Raw genomic sequence first — 14082 nt, 5'->3', positions numbered from 1 at the left:
GTATAAAACCAAAGAGAAATTTGTCACGATTTATTAGTGAACTTGATTTTATATTATTTTTTTCCGCCTTTGGGTTTTACTGAATCACATAGTTCTAATTAAGATAAGTATTATATTGCTAAATGAGATCATTTGCTGTAAAATGATTAATTAGCGTGATTCGTCCTAGCTTCCTTGTTCGTAAATTTTACCTCAATGCTTATAAACTTACGAATAATAATAAAATATTCGAAATAGTAAATTAACATTAACTACATAAGTTATTCAGAGTTGACATCCATCGGGAACGGTTGTGAAGTAACTAAGTGCTTTCAAGCCTTGTGAGGGCACACTCTTCTTAAGTTTCAACGAATTTTAGCTCCCTTTCATTCTAATGCTCTCCTTCACGTCCTAGCCAAGTGGATGGTGCCCTGGACTTGGAATCCTTTGCCCAAAGGGCGAGGGTTCGATTCCTGCTCTGGCCAGCTGTTTAGGTTCGACACCTGCTGTGGTTTAGGACGGGGGTCAGTGACTTGACTCTGTAAGCTCAGCCAGAGTCGACCCAGCTCTAAATGTTTACCTGGAGAAATCTGGGGAAGGTAAGCAGGAATGGCGTGCGAAAGCACAGGATGGCTGGCCCGTATCCCCCCATTGCACTTTGTGGCTGATGGGCCTTAAGACGGATATCAGCACTACCGGTTTGCACTTTGAGTCTGGTGGCGTATTCTTGTCTTCTTTTTTTCACTCTATTAATGTTTTCAGTATGTTTGAACCTGATGGTAATACGAATGATGCTAAGATTTGATGATGAAGATTTGCTCCACTAAAAATGCCGTTAACTATCTTTAGGAGAAGTTACTACAAACATAAATTCAAAGTTAAATTTACGTCGTTCCAGCTATTGCGACAACGTAAATTGGAACAAAAAAGTTAGTTTGAAACTTTTTTTTTCAACTTGGAATTCCTAGAATGAACCTAGAAGAATACTCGTGTGCACAAAGGTCCGACTAAATAGCATGAGAAACTAATAAGAGAGTGAACCAGCGTTGCTAGATGATTACTACTACTACTACTAATAACTCACTGCAGCACCAAGCCGCCTGAGGCCAACACAGCCACGCACGCTCCTCCTCCAACCTAATCTATTTAAAGCCTCCCTCTTTACACCCTCCCAGGAAGTTCCCATTTCCTTTAAATCTTTATTTATGACATCCTCCCAACCCAGACAAGGACGACCTGCTTTCCGTGTAGCCCCAGACGGTTGGCCAACATTCACCGCTCTTTTATTATTCTAATAAAAGACATGTGCCGAATATGCAATTTAAAAATTATTTTAAAAAATGTGACGACTTGAAAAATCCGTTATACAACCACCTAAAAAAACACCAACTGGTGTAAATACTGGCACCACTGGAGGAGACCATGGTTCGTATCGGAAAAAAAAGCCACAAATGACCCCCTATAGCATGCTGCAGCTAAATTATTATATTAACAATAAAAATTTAACGAAAATATTAGTTGTATTTTTTTCTTCTTTTTTTTTTTTTTTTTTTTTACATTGGCCCGAAGATAGAAAGAATTACTTTTGTCAAAAGGGCACAACAGGTATATTAAAACAGATACTATAGATGAGATTTAGATAAGCTAAAGATGCTAGTTAAACGTATTGACAAAAATGTAAGACAAAATTTATTTTCGGTTGTATAAAGCTGTAAAGCGGAAAATTAAATTTTCCGTTCCAGGAAAATTTAAGAAACGAACATTAAAGGATGTTCTAAACCAAAATGGATTTGCAGAAAAGATATAGAAGAAAATGAAAAAGTTTGTGATACCTTGGATTTGAAGATTTGGTTTGTGAGGAAGAATTAATGACAGTACTAAAAGAATTACAAAATACTAAGGGCCCAGGTGCTGATAGTGTGGTAGATGAGTTTCTTGTAAATGGCGTCTCTGATGTTAGAAACAAATTACTGAAGGTCGTGAATATAATTTTTGAAAAGGGGAAGTACTTAGCGATTTTAGAAAAACCCCAATTTAGCCACTTTATAAGAAAGGTGATAAGAGTGAGTGTGATAATTATTTTGAAACTGATTCAAGAACAGTAGCTATATGGACCATACCATATCCAAGATTTTTTTTTCGGTTGGAAGGGGGTGTAAAAAGAAACTTTACAAACGAATCAAAAATTTGTTCACATGTATTTTTTGTCACTTTTCTACGCATCGACAAAAATTTGAGGATGGACACAAACATTGTATCCCCCCCTAGATGCGGCCTTGTATACAGTTGTGAATCCCAAAAATAAGACACGACTTATTTTTCTCTGAAGTTAAGAAAAGTACCCTCCGTCCCAAGCCGACAGCTATAGCTGCAATTATGATAATTCGTAATCTTAACAGGGTTTCGTCACTTTTATCAGTAATACTTCGATGCTGCCAATAATAGATTTGTCACATTTGTGACAAATCTATTATCTTGTCACATGTTGTCTCGTCATATCAAAATTTGTCTTTTTATACTTGCCTCATAATGTTGCCATTTTTATCCATCCTAATGTGATGAAAACAGATAGAGCCTTGAGATGGTACTTAAAAGCTTAAAATCAAGGCTATTTTACAACAAAAGGACTCTGTGTAAAATTCCGTTTCATCATAATCTTTGTAAAAGCTAACTGTCCGTACGCCATCATAAATAATTTGTAACACATGTTTTTTCTCTTTCAAATATAGCTTTTTTCACCTGCTGGCAATTTTTTAGTTGCGAAATTAGCTCTTCCAATGGGTCGCGTAGGCATACTATTGTGGCTAATCGTATTGATCAGGGAGTAGAGGATTAATCTGAACCAGAATTGATTATTTTCTATGGTGTTCTGTTTCAAATCACTATCTGATTTTTATAGCTGATCTAGACAATATCAAAGCTAGAATATAAAGTCTCAATGCGTAAAGAGCATGCACAAATGTGTCAATGCATATAAAGTCAAAAGTGTAAAGAGCGGGGCGTTGAGGAGGGAACAGGCCCTTTCATATACGGGGTAATTTCTGTTCGTTTTAAGGTTTAAGGTCACTCCTTACTTTCAAACTTGTTTTTTTATTTAATTTCTGAACATTTTTGAGTTAATCCATGTTTCGATTTTGGCTCTCCGAAGATGAATAATTAAAATGAAATTTTCATATTTATTTTTCGGCTGAATGGCTTTCTCATAGTTTTGATCGAATGATTTTGAGAAAAAAGGAGCGGGGGAGGAGGCCCAGTTGCCCTCCAATTTTTTGATTACTTAAAAGCGCAACTAGAACTTTTAGTTTTTTTACGTATATTTTCATTAGTAAAAGATATACTTAACTTACGAATTAGCTAATGTAACGAACTTCTATATTCGTATGTTTTTATTACGTATATGAGGGGGTTCGCCCACTCGCTCTTTACTAATTCCTTAAGAATGACCCCTGAATCACAAAGGCCGTAGAATAAATAGTTGAAATTACTAAAAATACTTTAGTGTAAAGAGTGAGGTATAAGGAGGAGGTGAACCCCTTATATGCGTAATACTCTCTGTTCGTTTTAAGTTTTAATGCTGCTCCTTACTTTCAGTTGAAAAAAGTTTTTCATATTTATTAGTTCGTTGTTTTTTTTTTAGAATAATGCTAGAAAATCCGGCACCCCCTTCATGGAAATTTTCTTCCCCCATGACAAATTCTTCCATGGGAAGTTTCTTCCACATAACCCCCTCTTCTCAACCCCTCCTCCCAACCAAAAAAAAACCTTAAAACGTCTGCACACTTCCCAATAACCATTACTATATGCGAACACTGGTCAAGGCTTGTAACTTGCAGCCCCTCCCACGGGGACTGTGAGGGAGGAAAGAGCACTAGAACTTTTTATTTTCGTTCGAATGAGCCCTCTCGCAAGATTCTAGGACCACTGGGTCGATACGATCACCCCTGGAAAAAAAGAAGAAAATAAACACGCATCCGTGATCTGTCTTCAGACAAAAAATACAAAATTCAACATTTTTGTATATAGGAGCTTGAAACTTCTTCAGTAGGGTTCTCTGATACACTGAATGCGATGGTGTGATTTTCGTTAAGATACTATGACTTTTGAGGGATGTTTCCCCCCTATTTTCTAAAATATGGCAAATTTTCTCAGGCTCGTAACTCTTGATGGGTAAGACTTAACTCGATGAAATTTATATATTTAAAATCAGCAATAAAATGCGATTCTTTTGATATAACTATTAGTATCAAAATGTTCGTTTCTTTTTAGAGTTTTGGTTTCTATTGAGCTGGGTCGCTCCTTACTACACGGACAGTTTCGTTACCGTTCGTTACCACGGACTGTTTGACTAAATAACAGTGGGAGAAAATATCTTGAGGGTCTTCGGTCCAAAACTCAAGAAAATCTTGGACACTTCCAGTCTAGAAGCACCCGAATAACTGTTTAATCTAAGATAAATAACTATGTAAGATTTATAACCTGGCTATTTGTAACGAGAAGCACCCATTGACATTTACTGTTTTATAAAGTAGAATTGAGAGAAAGAGTCAAACTTTAGCGTAAAGAGCGGGGCGTTGAGGAAGGAACAGCCCCTTTCATACACTGAGTAATTTCTGTTTGTTTTAAGTTTCAATGTCGCTCCGTACTTTCAGTTAAAAAAAAAACTTGTTTTTTTTTATTTAATACAGTCTAAGTCTACTCAGAATAAAATGAGACCCAAATTGTAATAAGCTGATCAAGTGTATTAGTTTTTTTGTATAAGCTATATATATATATATATATATATATATATATATATATATATATATATATATATATATCCAGTATTCTTATTTGTTGTTGTTGGCAACATTGTTCTGCATGTTTTGTTATCATTGACGCTATGTTTTGATGTGTTCTTCATTTTCCAGGTTAATATTTGTGGTGTAATTTCGTAAATGTGGTGTAAGTGTGTGGTAAATTTGATTTATAGTAGATTCGAATCTAGAGTTTTTTTTCAGAATGCTATTGAATTCTTATTTTTTAATATCGCTCATGCGGTTTCTACGGAATGATGTCTCTTTTTTCAAAAAAGAAAAAGAAAAGGCTTTGGCCTTTGATCAGCAAATAGCTTTGAGACTCCCTTCTGTGTACAATGAAAGTATAATACAATTTATCTTATTTCGGCCTTGTTTTTTTTATCTCTGCACATTGTATTTGCTGTTAAGTCAAGGAAAACGAATGGTATTTTGCTCTACAAAGAAATGATAATCAAAATAGTTTGCGGTTTTATGTAGTACTTGATCAGTACTTTCAACAGTTCTATAATTGGTCATTATTTTTTTCTAATTATAAATATTTACGCCATAATTCATCACTCCATTTTGAAACACTTTTATTTTCAAGCTGATGAAATCTCGGGATTTTAGTTGAAAGATCATTTCTGTGTTATTTTGCTTTTTTTTGTACCCCGAATTGTAAGTAAAGACAGTATTGTCAATAGTGGCTGAAACTTCTAAAAAACAAGTTTAAAAAAAATGTACAAGACAATACTGAGGAAAACTTGTAGAAAAATACACTTTTTGAGAAAGGGGGAAAGACACCCCTAAAAAGGCGTGCGATTTGGATGAGGATCACTTCGTCAAATTTAACACATTTGAGAATGTTAGCCAGAGTAGAGAGCTCGTTCTTCTATGTGACGAAAATTGTTTTTTTAATTTTTCGTGAGAAAGAAAGTTCCGTGTTCATTTGCGTTTTGTTTCGTTGCTTCCTTCACAACAAGTTCGGACCCGAGAGTGTAGTATGTCGGGAGAGGGCTTATTTGAACGGAAATCTAAGTTGTTAGTTGTGTGTTTGCTGTCTAAGCTGCGCCATGAAGAAAATACTTTTTTCGACAGAATTTTGCCGAAAACCTGCAAAGTTTTGCCCGAGATGGGCCAACATGCATCGATCGAAGATTATCTTATATTCAATTGCAATTGTACCAAATTTTCATCCGATCCTCTGGTTTCTGAGTGTATATTACCATGCAATGGCGTATTTGTTCATAAGCATATAGGCACCCCATACAGAATATTATTTAGGCTACGCTTATTTGCATGTTTCATTGGACTTAGAAAGTCTATTCGTGGTTCAATTCATTTGCGGACTATTTTGAACAGATGTGCCCCTCTGAAGGGGTGGCGTTTCAGTTCTGTTTTGCGGGGTGAAGTGCATCTTTACTGACTTAGTTTATGTTACTACTCTTTGGGATGTTATATATATTTTTAACCTTGTGTATTATAAGTTAAACAACTTATGTAATTTCTATGTTTGCTACGAACTTCTGCTGTTTTATTTACTCAATGATGTTATAATTTTTTTACACATATATTTTTTTGAACTTATATTACTGCTAATTTTTCAAGGAGGGGTGGGGTGCGAATGAACCATCATCGGCGTTAAGAAAAGATTTAGCCATTCTTCTGGCTTTTATAAGCTTTCTAGCCTCTGTTCGTACCAGCTGAGGAGGAGGGGATCCTTAAGGCATAGTGCCAGTTTTTTAATATGGAAATTTACATTATAAGCATTTTCAGTCTTTCATATATTTTTCCGTCTCATCTGTGAAGCTGGGTTTTTTTCCCAACCCAGGTATGTAGGCCTTTTTTTTTTGGGGGGGGGGGGCTTTTGTGTGAATAGGCGACCAGGCTTGTTTAAGCTTGTGCCGCTGGGTCATACTTTTGAACCCACCATAAATGTTGATTCGTAGAGAAATTTTCGTCTGGTTGGTGTTACAACAAGCGAACTAGCAGTCGCAAAGTGGATTAATACTCTAAGTTTTGTTGCCTCAGTTTCGTCTGCCTTTTATGATCTTATTAATACGAATGAAACTCCGGAGTTGGATTCTCTGCATCACGAAGACAGCTCGAAATTTATCGAAAAGCAGATGATGCTTGTAAAACGGCTGTGTGCGTATTGCGGCCGTGTCCCTTTACTACAATTGAAGAAATCCTTATGAATGTGGTGACCAATGAAGTGGCCATTTCATCGGTTGCGAGCTTGTTACTTGGAGCTGGGGAATGAGGACTTGAAGCTGTAGCCAATTATGCCAAAGGGGATGAAAAGGCCTTTTAACTCCAATTAATTTTACTTCAGGGAAATCGGAATCAAAAATTAAGGCCGTTGGACAAAATGCAGTTTTTTTTTCAGAGCTTATGACAGTGTAAAAAAAAATTCCTATGTGGGATGGATTCCAGAACTAACAGTGGGCTGAAATAGCTTAAAAATATTCTGAGCTTTGAACTCGTTTCATATGCTTCTTCAATTTTTGAGCTCAGGGATTCTACGTTGGCGCTTCGAAGTGGTGTCAAGTCTACCGTGCTACACTTTCTGAGACAGGCCAGTGGCTTGCGTGAATGGCCTGAAACCTCGAACTTCGAAGAGGAACGTTGCTTGTATGGGCGTGAAGCCTTTGTTATCGACTTCATGTTACTGGCTCACCAAAAGCCACCAGGTGAACATGAAACCGTCGAAATATATGCCATAGGGTTGCTTAAAGCCGTTTTGAAAGGGATACCTGAAATAGCAAGTGAAATTCGTATCTTCGTGGGTGACAAGTATAACGCACTGTTTGGTCGAATTCATCCATATGGTTTCATTATAACTCTGGAGGACTAAAGCAGGTGTCACAGTTACTTTTTTGCTGCTTGACAGTCTACTCTATTTGGACGAGCTAAGCAAATTTGATGAAAGCAAATTATGGGAAGCAAATGGATTTGACTGTATAAACAGTTTAAGTGCTGCCAACGTCTTGCGTGTATGGGTATCTGGAGGATTCGAAGACAGGATGAGAGGTGTATGTTTAAGTCATGATATTGATTCGCTTAGCTTTGAGGAATTTCTGTGTAGCACACATGAGGAAGCGGACACAAGAATGGCTCTGTATGTTGCCTTTTGCTTCGGGAACGGCTTTGAAAGGGTGACTGTTCGTGCTAATTATACTAATGTAGTTGTCATAATAGAGGACCAATTCCTTCGTCTCCTTAACATTTTCCTGGAGAGAATGTTATGGCGCAACTCCTTGTGCAGTTTCCAAATTGTGATATCCCCATTGATATTTTGTTCCAGAGGACGGAGGAGCAAATTTTGAACTCCCTGGCGTTCATTCACTGCATTTTGGTGTGTGACACAACGGGTTACTTTTTCTGCAAAGGAAAATGAGCATTCTTAGCGTCCGCCAAGAAAAGTGGTTTGTACATCGGAATTCAGTGTGAAATATAGCAGGTGGGAAGTGAAACCTTCGCGGAAGCCAGTATGTTCTCTTTTCAAGAAATCTGATAATCAGCACTTATGGAAGGGATCCTAATTAGTTTTCCCTCAGTGATTTACGAGTACACTTGTATCCTCGTAAGAAGGAGCTGAAAGCGTTGTTTCCTACAGAGGTGGCGTTTGTGGAACATTCTAATTGTCCTTACTATCAGCTTCCAATCTGGAATGCCTCGTTGATTGCAAGACTATGTCCGCCAAGTCCTTTGAGTTGCGGAGGTCAATTTTCTGGACAAGATGTTGTTCCTTTTGTTTCGAGCGCTTCCGTCGGGATATTCCCAACTCTTTTGTGAGTGTGACGAAAAGTGCACTAAGAACTGTAAATGCCTTCCTCGATTTTGTGATGTTTTGGGTGCCTGAGCCAGAAAGTGTGATAGTTCTCCAGAAGAAGTATAACATTCGTAATTTATGGTCATTTTCTTTAAATTCTTTTTCTTTTCTTTTTCATCAAAAGCTCTATTTCTACAGCTAATTTTATAAATTTTGGACGTGGTTCTGACGAGGCTAAGATTTAATATCTGTGTACTTTAATTTATTCGAAGTGATCTCTGTTTTGACGCCACTAACGGAATGGAGTTGCAGAGGTTACGTCAACATCCAATGCAACCTCAACTGCTCTGGTCATCCCCCTTTGAACATAACTGTAATGTAAGTACAGGGAAGTTGGTTTCTGGTGTCACCACTTAAATATGTTTTAATAATGTGCAGCTAGGAAGTTAGATCTGATTGTGCTCATGATTTTTTTCTTTTCTCTCGGTACCTTATTCTGTTTCAAAATCTAAGTTCAAGCCTCTAATCTAGGTCGAAAAACAGAAAATCAGATGATGAGGTCATCGATTATGCAATTTAGGGGATATCTCTTTTGGCGCACACAATTTTTGCTGCGCCTGCCTATATTCGTTTTCAGCAACCAATTCTGCGCCTGATAAATTCTTCAAACCTTCTTCAGCTCGTTGAAGCCTGTGATGTTGGAATTTCATTGGGCGGGTCCCTAACTATAATCTGCAGGTTCTCTTACAAGTGCTATGCTTTCACTGCTTCAATGAAACGCAAAATGATTTGGTCTGTTTTTATCTTTTTTATTTATATATTAACAATATTTTATATTTTGTTTTTTATTGTTATTTATTTATATAGTTTTGTATTTCAGGTCACTGGTGCTGGTCATGGGATTGGAAGAGAGATATCTTATATTTACGCAAGACTTGGAGCAAAAATTGTGTGCACAGACTTGAATTTGGAGACGGCAACTGAAACTGCCTCTGAAATTCGCAAGCATGGAGGTTGGTATTGTAAAATCTATGTACGGTAACCTTGCGTTGATAAATCTTATATATTTCAGGGGTTAATTCAACTATGAGTAGCACCAGAAAGTTTCACAAAGAGGTAGGGAATGCTACCAGGAGTTTTGCTTTCACCAAGATTTAAATGAGAATTTTTAAAATCAGAATTCAGTACATAAATATCACCGCCTAGTTTTGTCTTTTTTTAGTTGAATGATTTCATTGCCAAATTTTATTTTCCTAGAGATAAAATTTGATTTTGGTCTTAATACCAGGCCTGATCCGAACAACCATATCACAGGGTGAAATGAGCCCATTCGCAGGTCTTGTTCTGCCTTCAACTTCGAATGAAACTTTTCATAAAAAGTAAATATATCTGTCGCTGCAAGCTTTTTTTTATTAGCAAGATAAATGCAATAAAAGTTTACAATGACTGAAATATTCATGATTCTTCCCGTAATTACTGTATTTACTTTCCTTATAAAATTTTTAGATACCTAGTCAGTAAATAAAACATACAGAATTTACCGACTAGCTTAGTTTGTTTTAGTCAAAAGTGCTTTTATTATTTTTTTTGGGTACTCAGCCAGCAACTAAAACATATGGAGTTTATCAACTACCTGAGATTATTGTAGTCAAATGTACTTATTTTTGGGAGGGTACTCTCCCTGTAAAATGCCCTTTTGGCACTTTGAGGTTAAAGTATGAGTATCAAACTCTTAAATGGTTGTCTATCACTGTTTTAGAAAACTTTAATTTAGAGGGTGAGTCCCCCCCCCCCCAAAGGACAAAAATGTCTATAAAAAGCTACACAGAATCCATCAATAATTTGATTTTAATATATATTGTGACACAATCTGCTCTTGTTCCCTTGAAAAAATGACAACCTGGCACGAATACTCAAGATAGGGGCTTTAAGACAGTGTCGCAGGTATATCTAAGCCGTCAAAAAACAATATAATTTAATATTTATTTTCATGGCTCTTTTTTTCTGCGCCTGATTTATCTACTATTGTACTCAGGGGCGGATTCATAGGGTAGTTTTAGGGGCATGTGCCCACCCCCCATATGGTCAAAATTTGCATTAATTATTGGAGTGGAGGTTCGAAAATATCAATGAGGGAGTCCAATTTTGGTAGGTGCTCTCCCTCTAAATGTTAATTCTATATCCGCCCCCTGATTGTATTCTAAGACATTTTTTTTGAAATGTTGGCTTGACACTTAACACTAGTACTAAAAATAAATGTAATACTGCATAGTAAGACTTGACAGTTATCCTTGGAATTCCTGAGATAAATGTTGGCAGATTACATTGAAAATCTGCTGCCAAATTCAGCTTTTATTTATATATTTTATCATGACACAGGTTAGCAGGACAAGTCTAGGAGGCATTTTGCTGCATGTGATTAATGCTTGTCGTTTATAATTTGGCATATTCTTTATATACCTCCCACGACCAGCTTCTTAGTGGAAATCTGTGTATTTTTCACCTTATTTGAACCCACATGTAAAGATTTTAAATCTCTAATGACTAGAGGGCTAAATTGGACGCGTTACCAGTCTGTATAGGAAAAAAGTTTAGTTTGTAAAGGTTAGGATTTATTCGGGGGAGCCATGCGGTTACCCTCCCCCCTAGATTTTGAAAAATACCTTTTTCTTGTACCATCGTTTAAATAAATTGAAAAAACCTATTGCCTTCCCCCTATATTTTATTTAATATATAAAAATAAAATATAGGGATGCATAAAATCGTGGTAATTTGAAAGTATCAGGCCCGAAATGCATTATCGATGCAAAAAAAAAAAGATATATTATCAAGGTTTGAAATTTCGTGTTTTATTTAATATTTTATGTAGGATGTAATATATTTTAATAGACTTTTTATGGTTTAATAGAACCTATTAATCAAGGTGTAATAGGTTCTTGGAGTATAACATTTGCTAGAAGGCTAGAAGGATAGTCCCACTGGAGCTTAAACATTTTCTTTTGCTTCAATTAGTTCGGTTACTTCCTCGGTTTTCTTATATTCTTCTTCGGTCCTAAATCGTTTGAACAAAAATCAGGGACTATAAAAAAATTCAAGCAAATGAGGAAAATGATGGTACAATGATTGGAAGTTACATTTAAGGAAGTCCCATATTGACCAAAAGAAATTTTTTTTTTCAATAGTGAATAAATTTAGGAAAAACCAAACAAATGGATCTACCGTGGTACCATCCAATTGTTTGAACAACATTATGCAACTGAGTACAGAAGGCCTAGATATACGGGAAGGGTAGAAGCCATTACTGAGTTGAAGTTATTCAAAACATATTTTTGTTTCTACAACTTTATGAGGAGGGGTGGGATCCTTCATTATATCGAACCTTAAGGGTGAACAGAAATGTGGTTACGCTTCACGTTTAAAAATATTTGTTTTAATTATGTCTGCTGTCTTGAATCATTGGATACTAGACAAAAGTGAAGTCTGTTTCTGATAGTGTGAATACTTCGCAGTTTTAATGCCAGTTTTATTATATTTTTGAACTCTTGTTTAAACCGGCTTTGAATAACTGGTAATTTATGGAATAAATCCAATGAGTTGATTAGTTGTTGTATAATTGAATATCTTCAGTTTATTATACTTAACAGTTCTTTTCGTGATTTTTTGTACCAAAATTTTCATCCTTGACACTCCAAACATTGTTTTTCTCAGATCATACCTAAGATTCTCTCAAACATAAGGCCAACTTTGGGGCCTTTTGCCCAGGGGCCAGAGCCACACTCTTAAGGTCTGTTCAAGACATTGAAAAAAAAAGTATGGATTGCAGAAGAAAAGGACATACCATCAACTTTTTGAATAGTACTAAACAGCTGAGTAATGAGTGTAGTATGGCTAGATGTACGCGGAGGGGAGAAGTACTTATAGGGTCGAACTTATTCAAAACTTTTCTTTTCTTTCTGCATTTATACCAGGAGGGGTAGGACCCCTCATTAGGGGGAATTTTAAGGGTGAACTCAGATGCGTTTATATTTTACATTTTGAACATATCTGTTTCAATGATGTTTGGGGGAATAGAGTCCGGGAGCCAAAGCCATGCCATTAAGATTCCACTTTTATATTCCGAAATCTGTGTGCCACCAAAGATAAAGCTTAAGTGAGCAGTTGCGGCGCCATTTTTGGGCTTCTCTTTGATTTTCGAAAAAGGTAATCTTGTCCTGAGCTAAATATTAGCTGAACCTTGGTTAGGCAAGGACGTTGAGACTCTGTCACAATTTATATATATTTTTATTTTGTTATTTTGGTTTGATTTTTTTTTTCGGTGAGTTTGTAAGTAAGTTAGTTTTTTTCTTTGTTTTATATTATGTTTTGTGGATGGCTATATAACTCCGTCTCTGGTTTCTTAAGCGATTTCACTTTCAATTTCAAATAAATCCCTTTGAGTCGCTAAAATAATTTTATTTGAGACCCTGTGTGATAAGGTCTTTAGTAGGACCAGCTAGAAGAAATGCCCTTTTCTTTCTTTAGTCCATACATTATACTTTCTAACTAAAGGGGCTTACATATCTTGTTTAATTTTAGGTCAAGCTTGGGCGTATAAATGTGATGTGTCTGACCGTCATTCAGTTGAGCAGACCGCTGATATTATCAAGCGAAGCTTAGGCAATGTTACAATATTAGTGAATAATGCAGGAATTATGCCTTGTCATCCATTTTTGTCCTGGAATGCGAAGCAAATAGACCAGTGTGTTGATATTAATGTAAAAGGATGCTTATGGGTTAGTAAGCGCTTTTCTTTCTATGTGAAGTTGGTTCAAGTAAGGTGTAATCTGTCTACCTTTCTGCTTTAATGTTGATGGGAGGGAGGGGGGATTAGCGGACACACTTTGTGCCTCCAGTTTGTTTTTGGGAAGAAATCATTATTCGATTCTGATTTATTTTCTCCTTATTAATGACAGAAAAAAACAGAATCCTTTAATTATTTTTAAAATCAATGAAGATATGGGAACACACACTGAAACCGTCAATATTGTGTGCTGAGTTTAAGAACTTAGGCTGTGCATTTGTCTGCATATTTCTTTGCTTTCAGTCCTGGGGGCTAATCGTTATCAGATGTGTGTTATACCAGGATTTAGCAACTGCATTTATTGGATAGAACTACGAAATGAACTTTTGCATTTTATTTTCCGTTTTATTTACTACTATTAAAAAACTTACTAGCTAATAAATTTTACTGGCTAACTAATAAACCAATAAATTTTACTAGCTAAAACCCTGTTAAATGACAGGAATAAAAAAAAACTGCCCAAAAATGAAAATAAAAAAACCAACTGAAAAGAATATTGTATAAATGTAAAAAAAACTTTTGTGAGAACCGGAGAAAAAATATTTTTCCTCTGAAGACTGAGGCAAATGGCTGAGAATGACCGCTCTCTGGCTGGCCCGGGATGCCGGAGGAATTTCAAAAATGTACTTGAAAATAACAAAAAAGGCTACTAGATTTGGCTGTTTTGCATTTGATGGTAAGGCAAGGGGCCTTAATTTTATGGTAAAGGAAAA

General features: G+C 36.1%; 1 protein-coding gene across 6 annotated transcripts in view; it reads left to right on the top strand.

Annotated features, from left to right (window-relative positions):
- The window catches only part of LOC136031777 (17-beta-hydroxysteroid dehydrogenase 13-like), a 76083-nt gene that overhangs the window by 38034 nt on the left and 23967 nt on the right, over positions 1–14082 (top strand). For all 6 annotated transcript variants that reach the window (XM_065711546.1, XM_065711547.1, XM_065711549.1 and 3 more), the window contains exons 4-5: positions 9410–9542; positions 13105–13301. In XM_065711546.1, coding sequence (XP_065567618.1) covers positions 9410–9542; positions 13105–13301 — 330 coding nt within the window. The remainder of the gene's footprint in view (positions 1–9409; positions 9543–13104; positions 13302–14082) is intronic.

This window comes from Artemia franciscana, chromosome 10 (genome assembly GCF_032884065.1).
Source record: "Artemia franciscana chromosome 10, ASM3288406v1, whole genome shotgun sequence".
Lineage (NCBI taxonomy): Eukaryota > Metazoa > Arthropoda > Branchiopoda > Anostraca > Artemiidae > Artemia > Artemia franciscana.
Note: the sequence above shows the minus strand (reverse complement) of the source record. Positions and strands in the feature narration are given on the sequence as shown.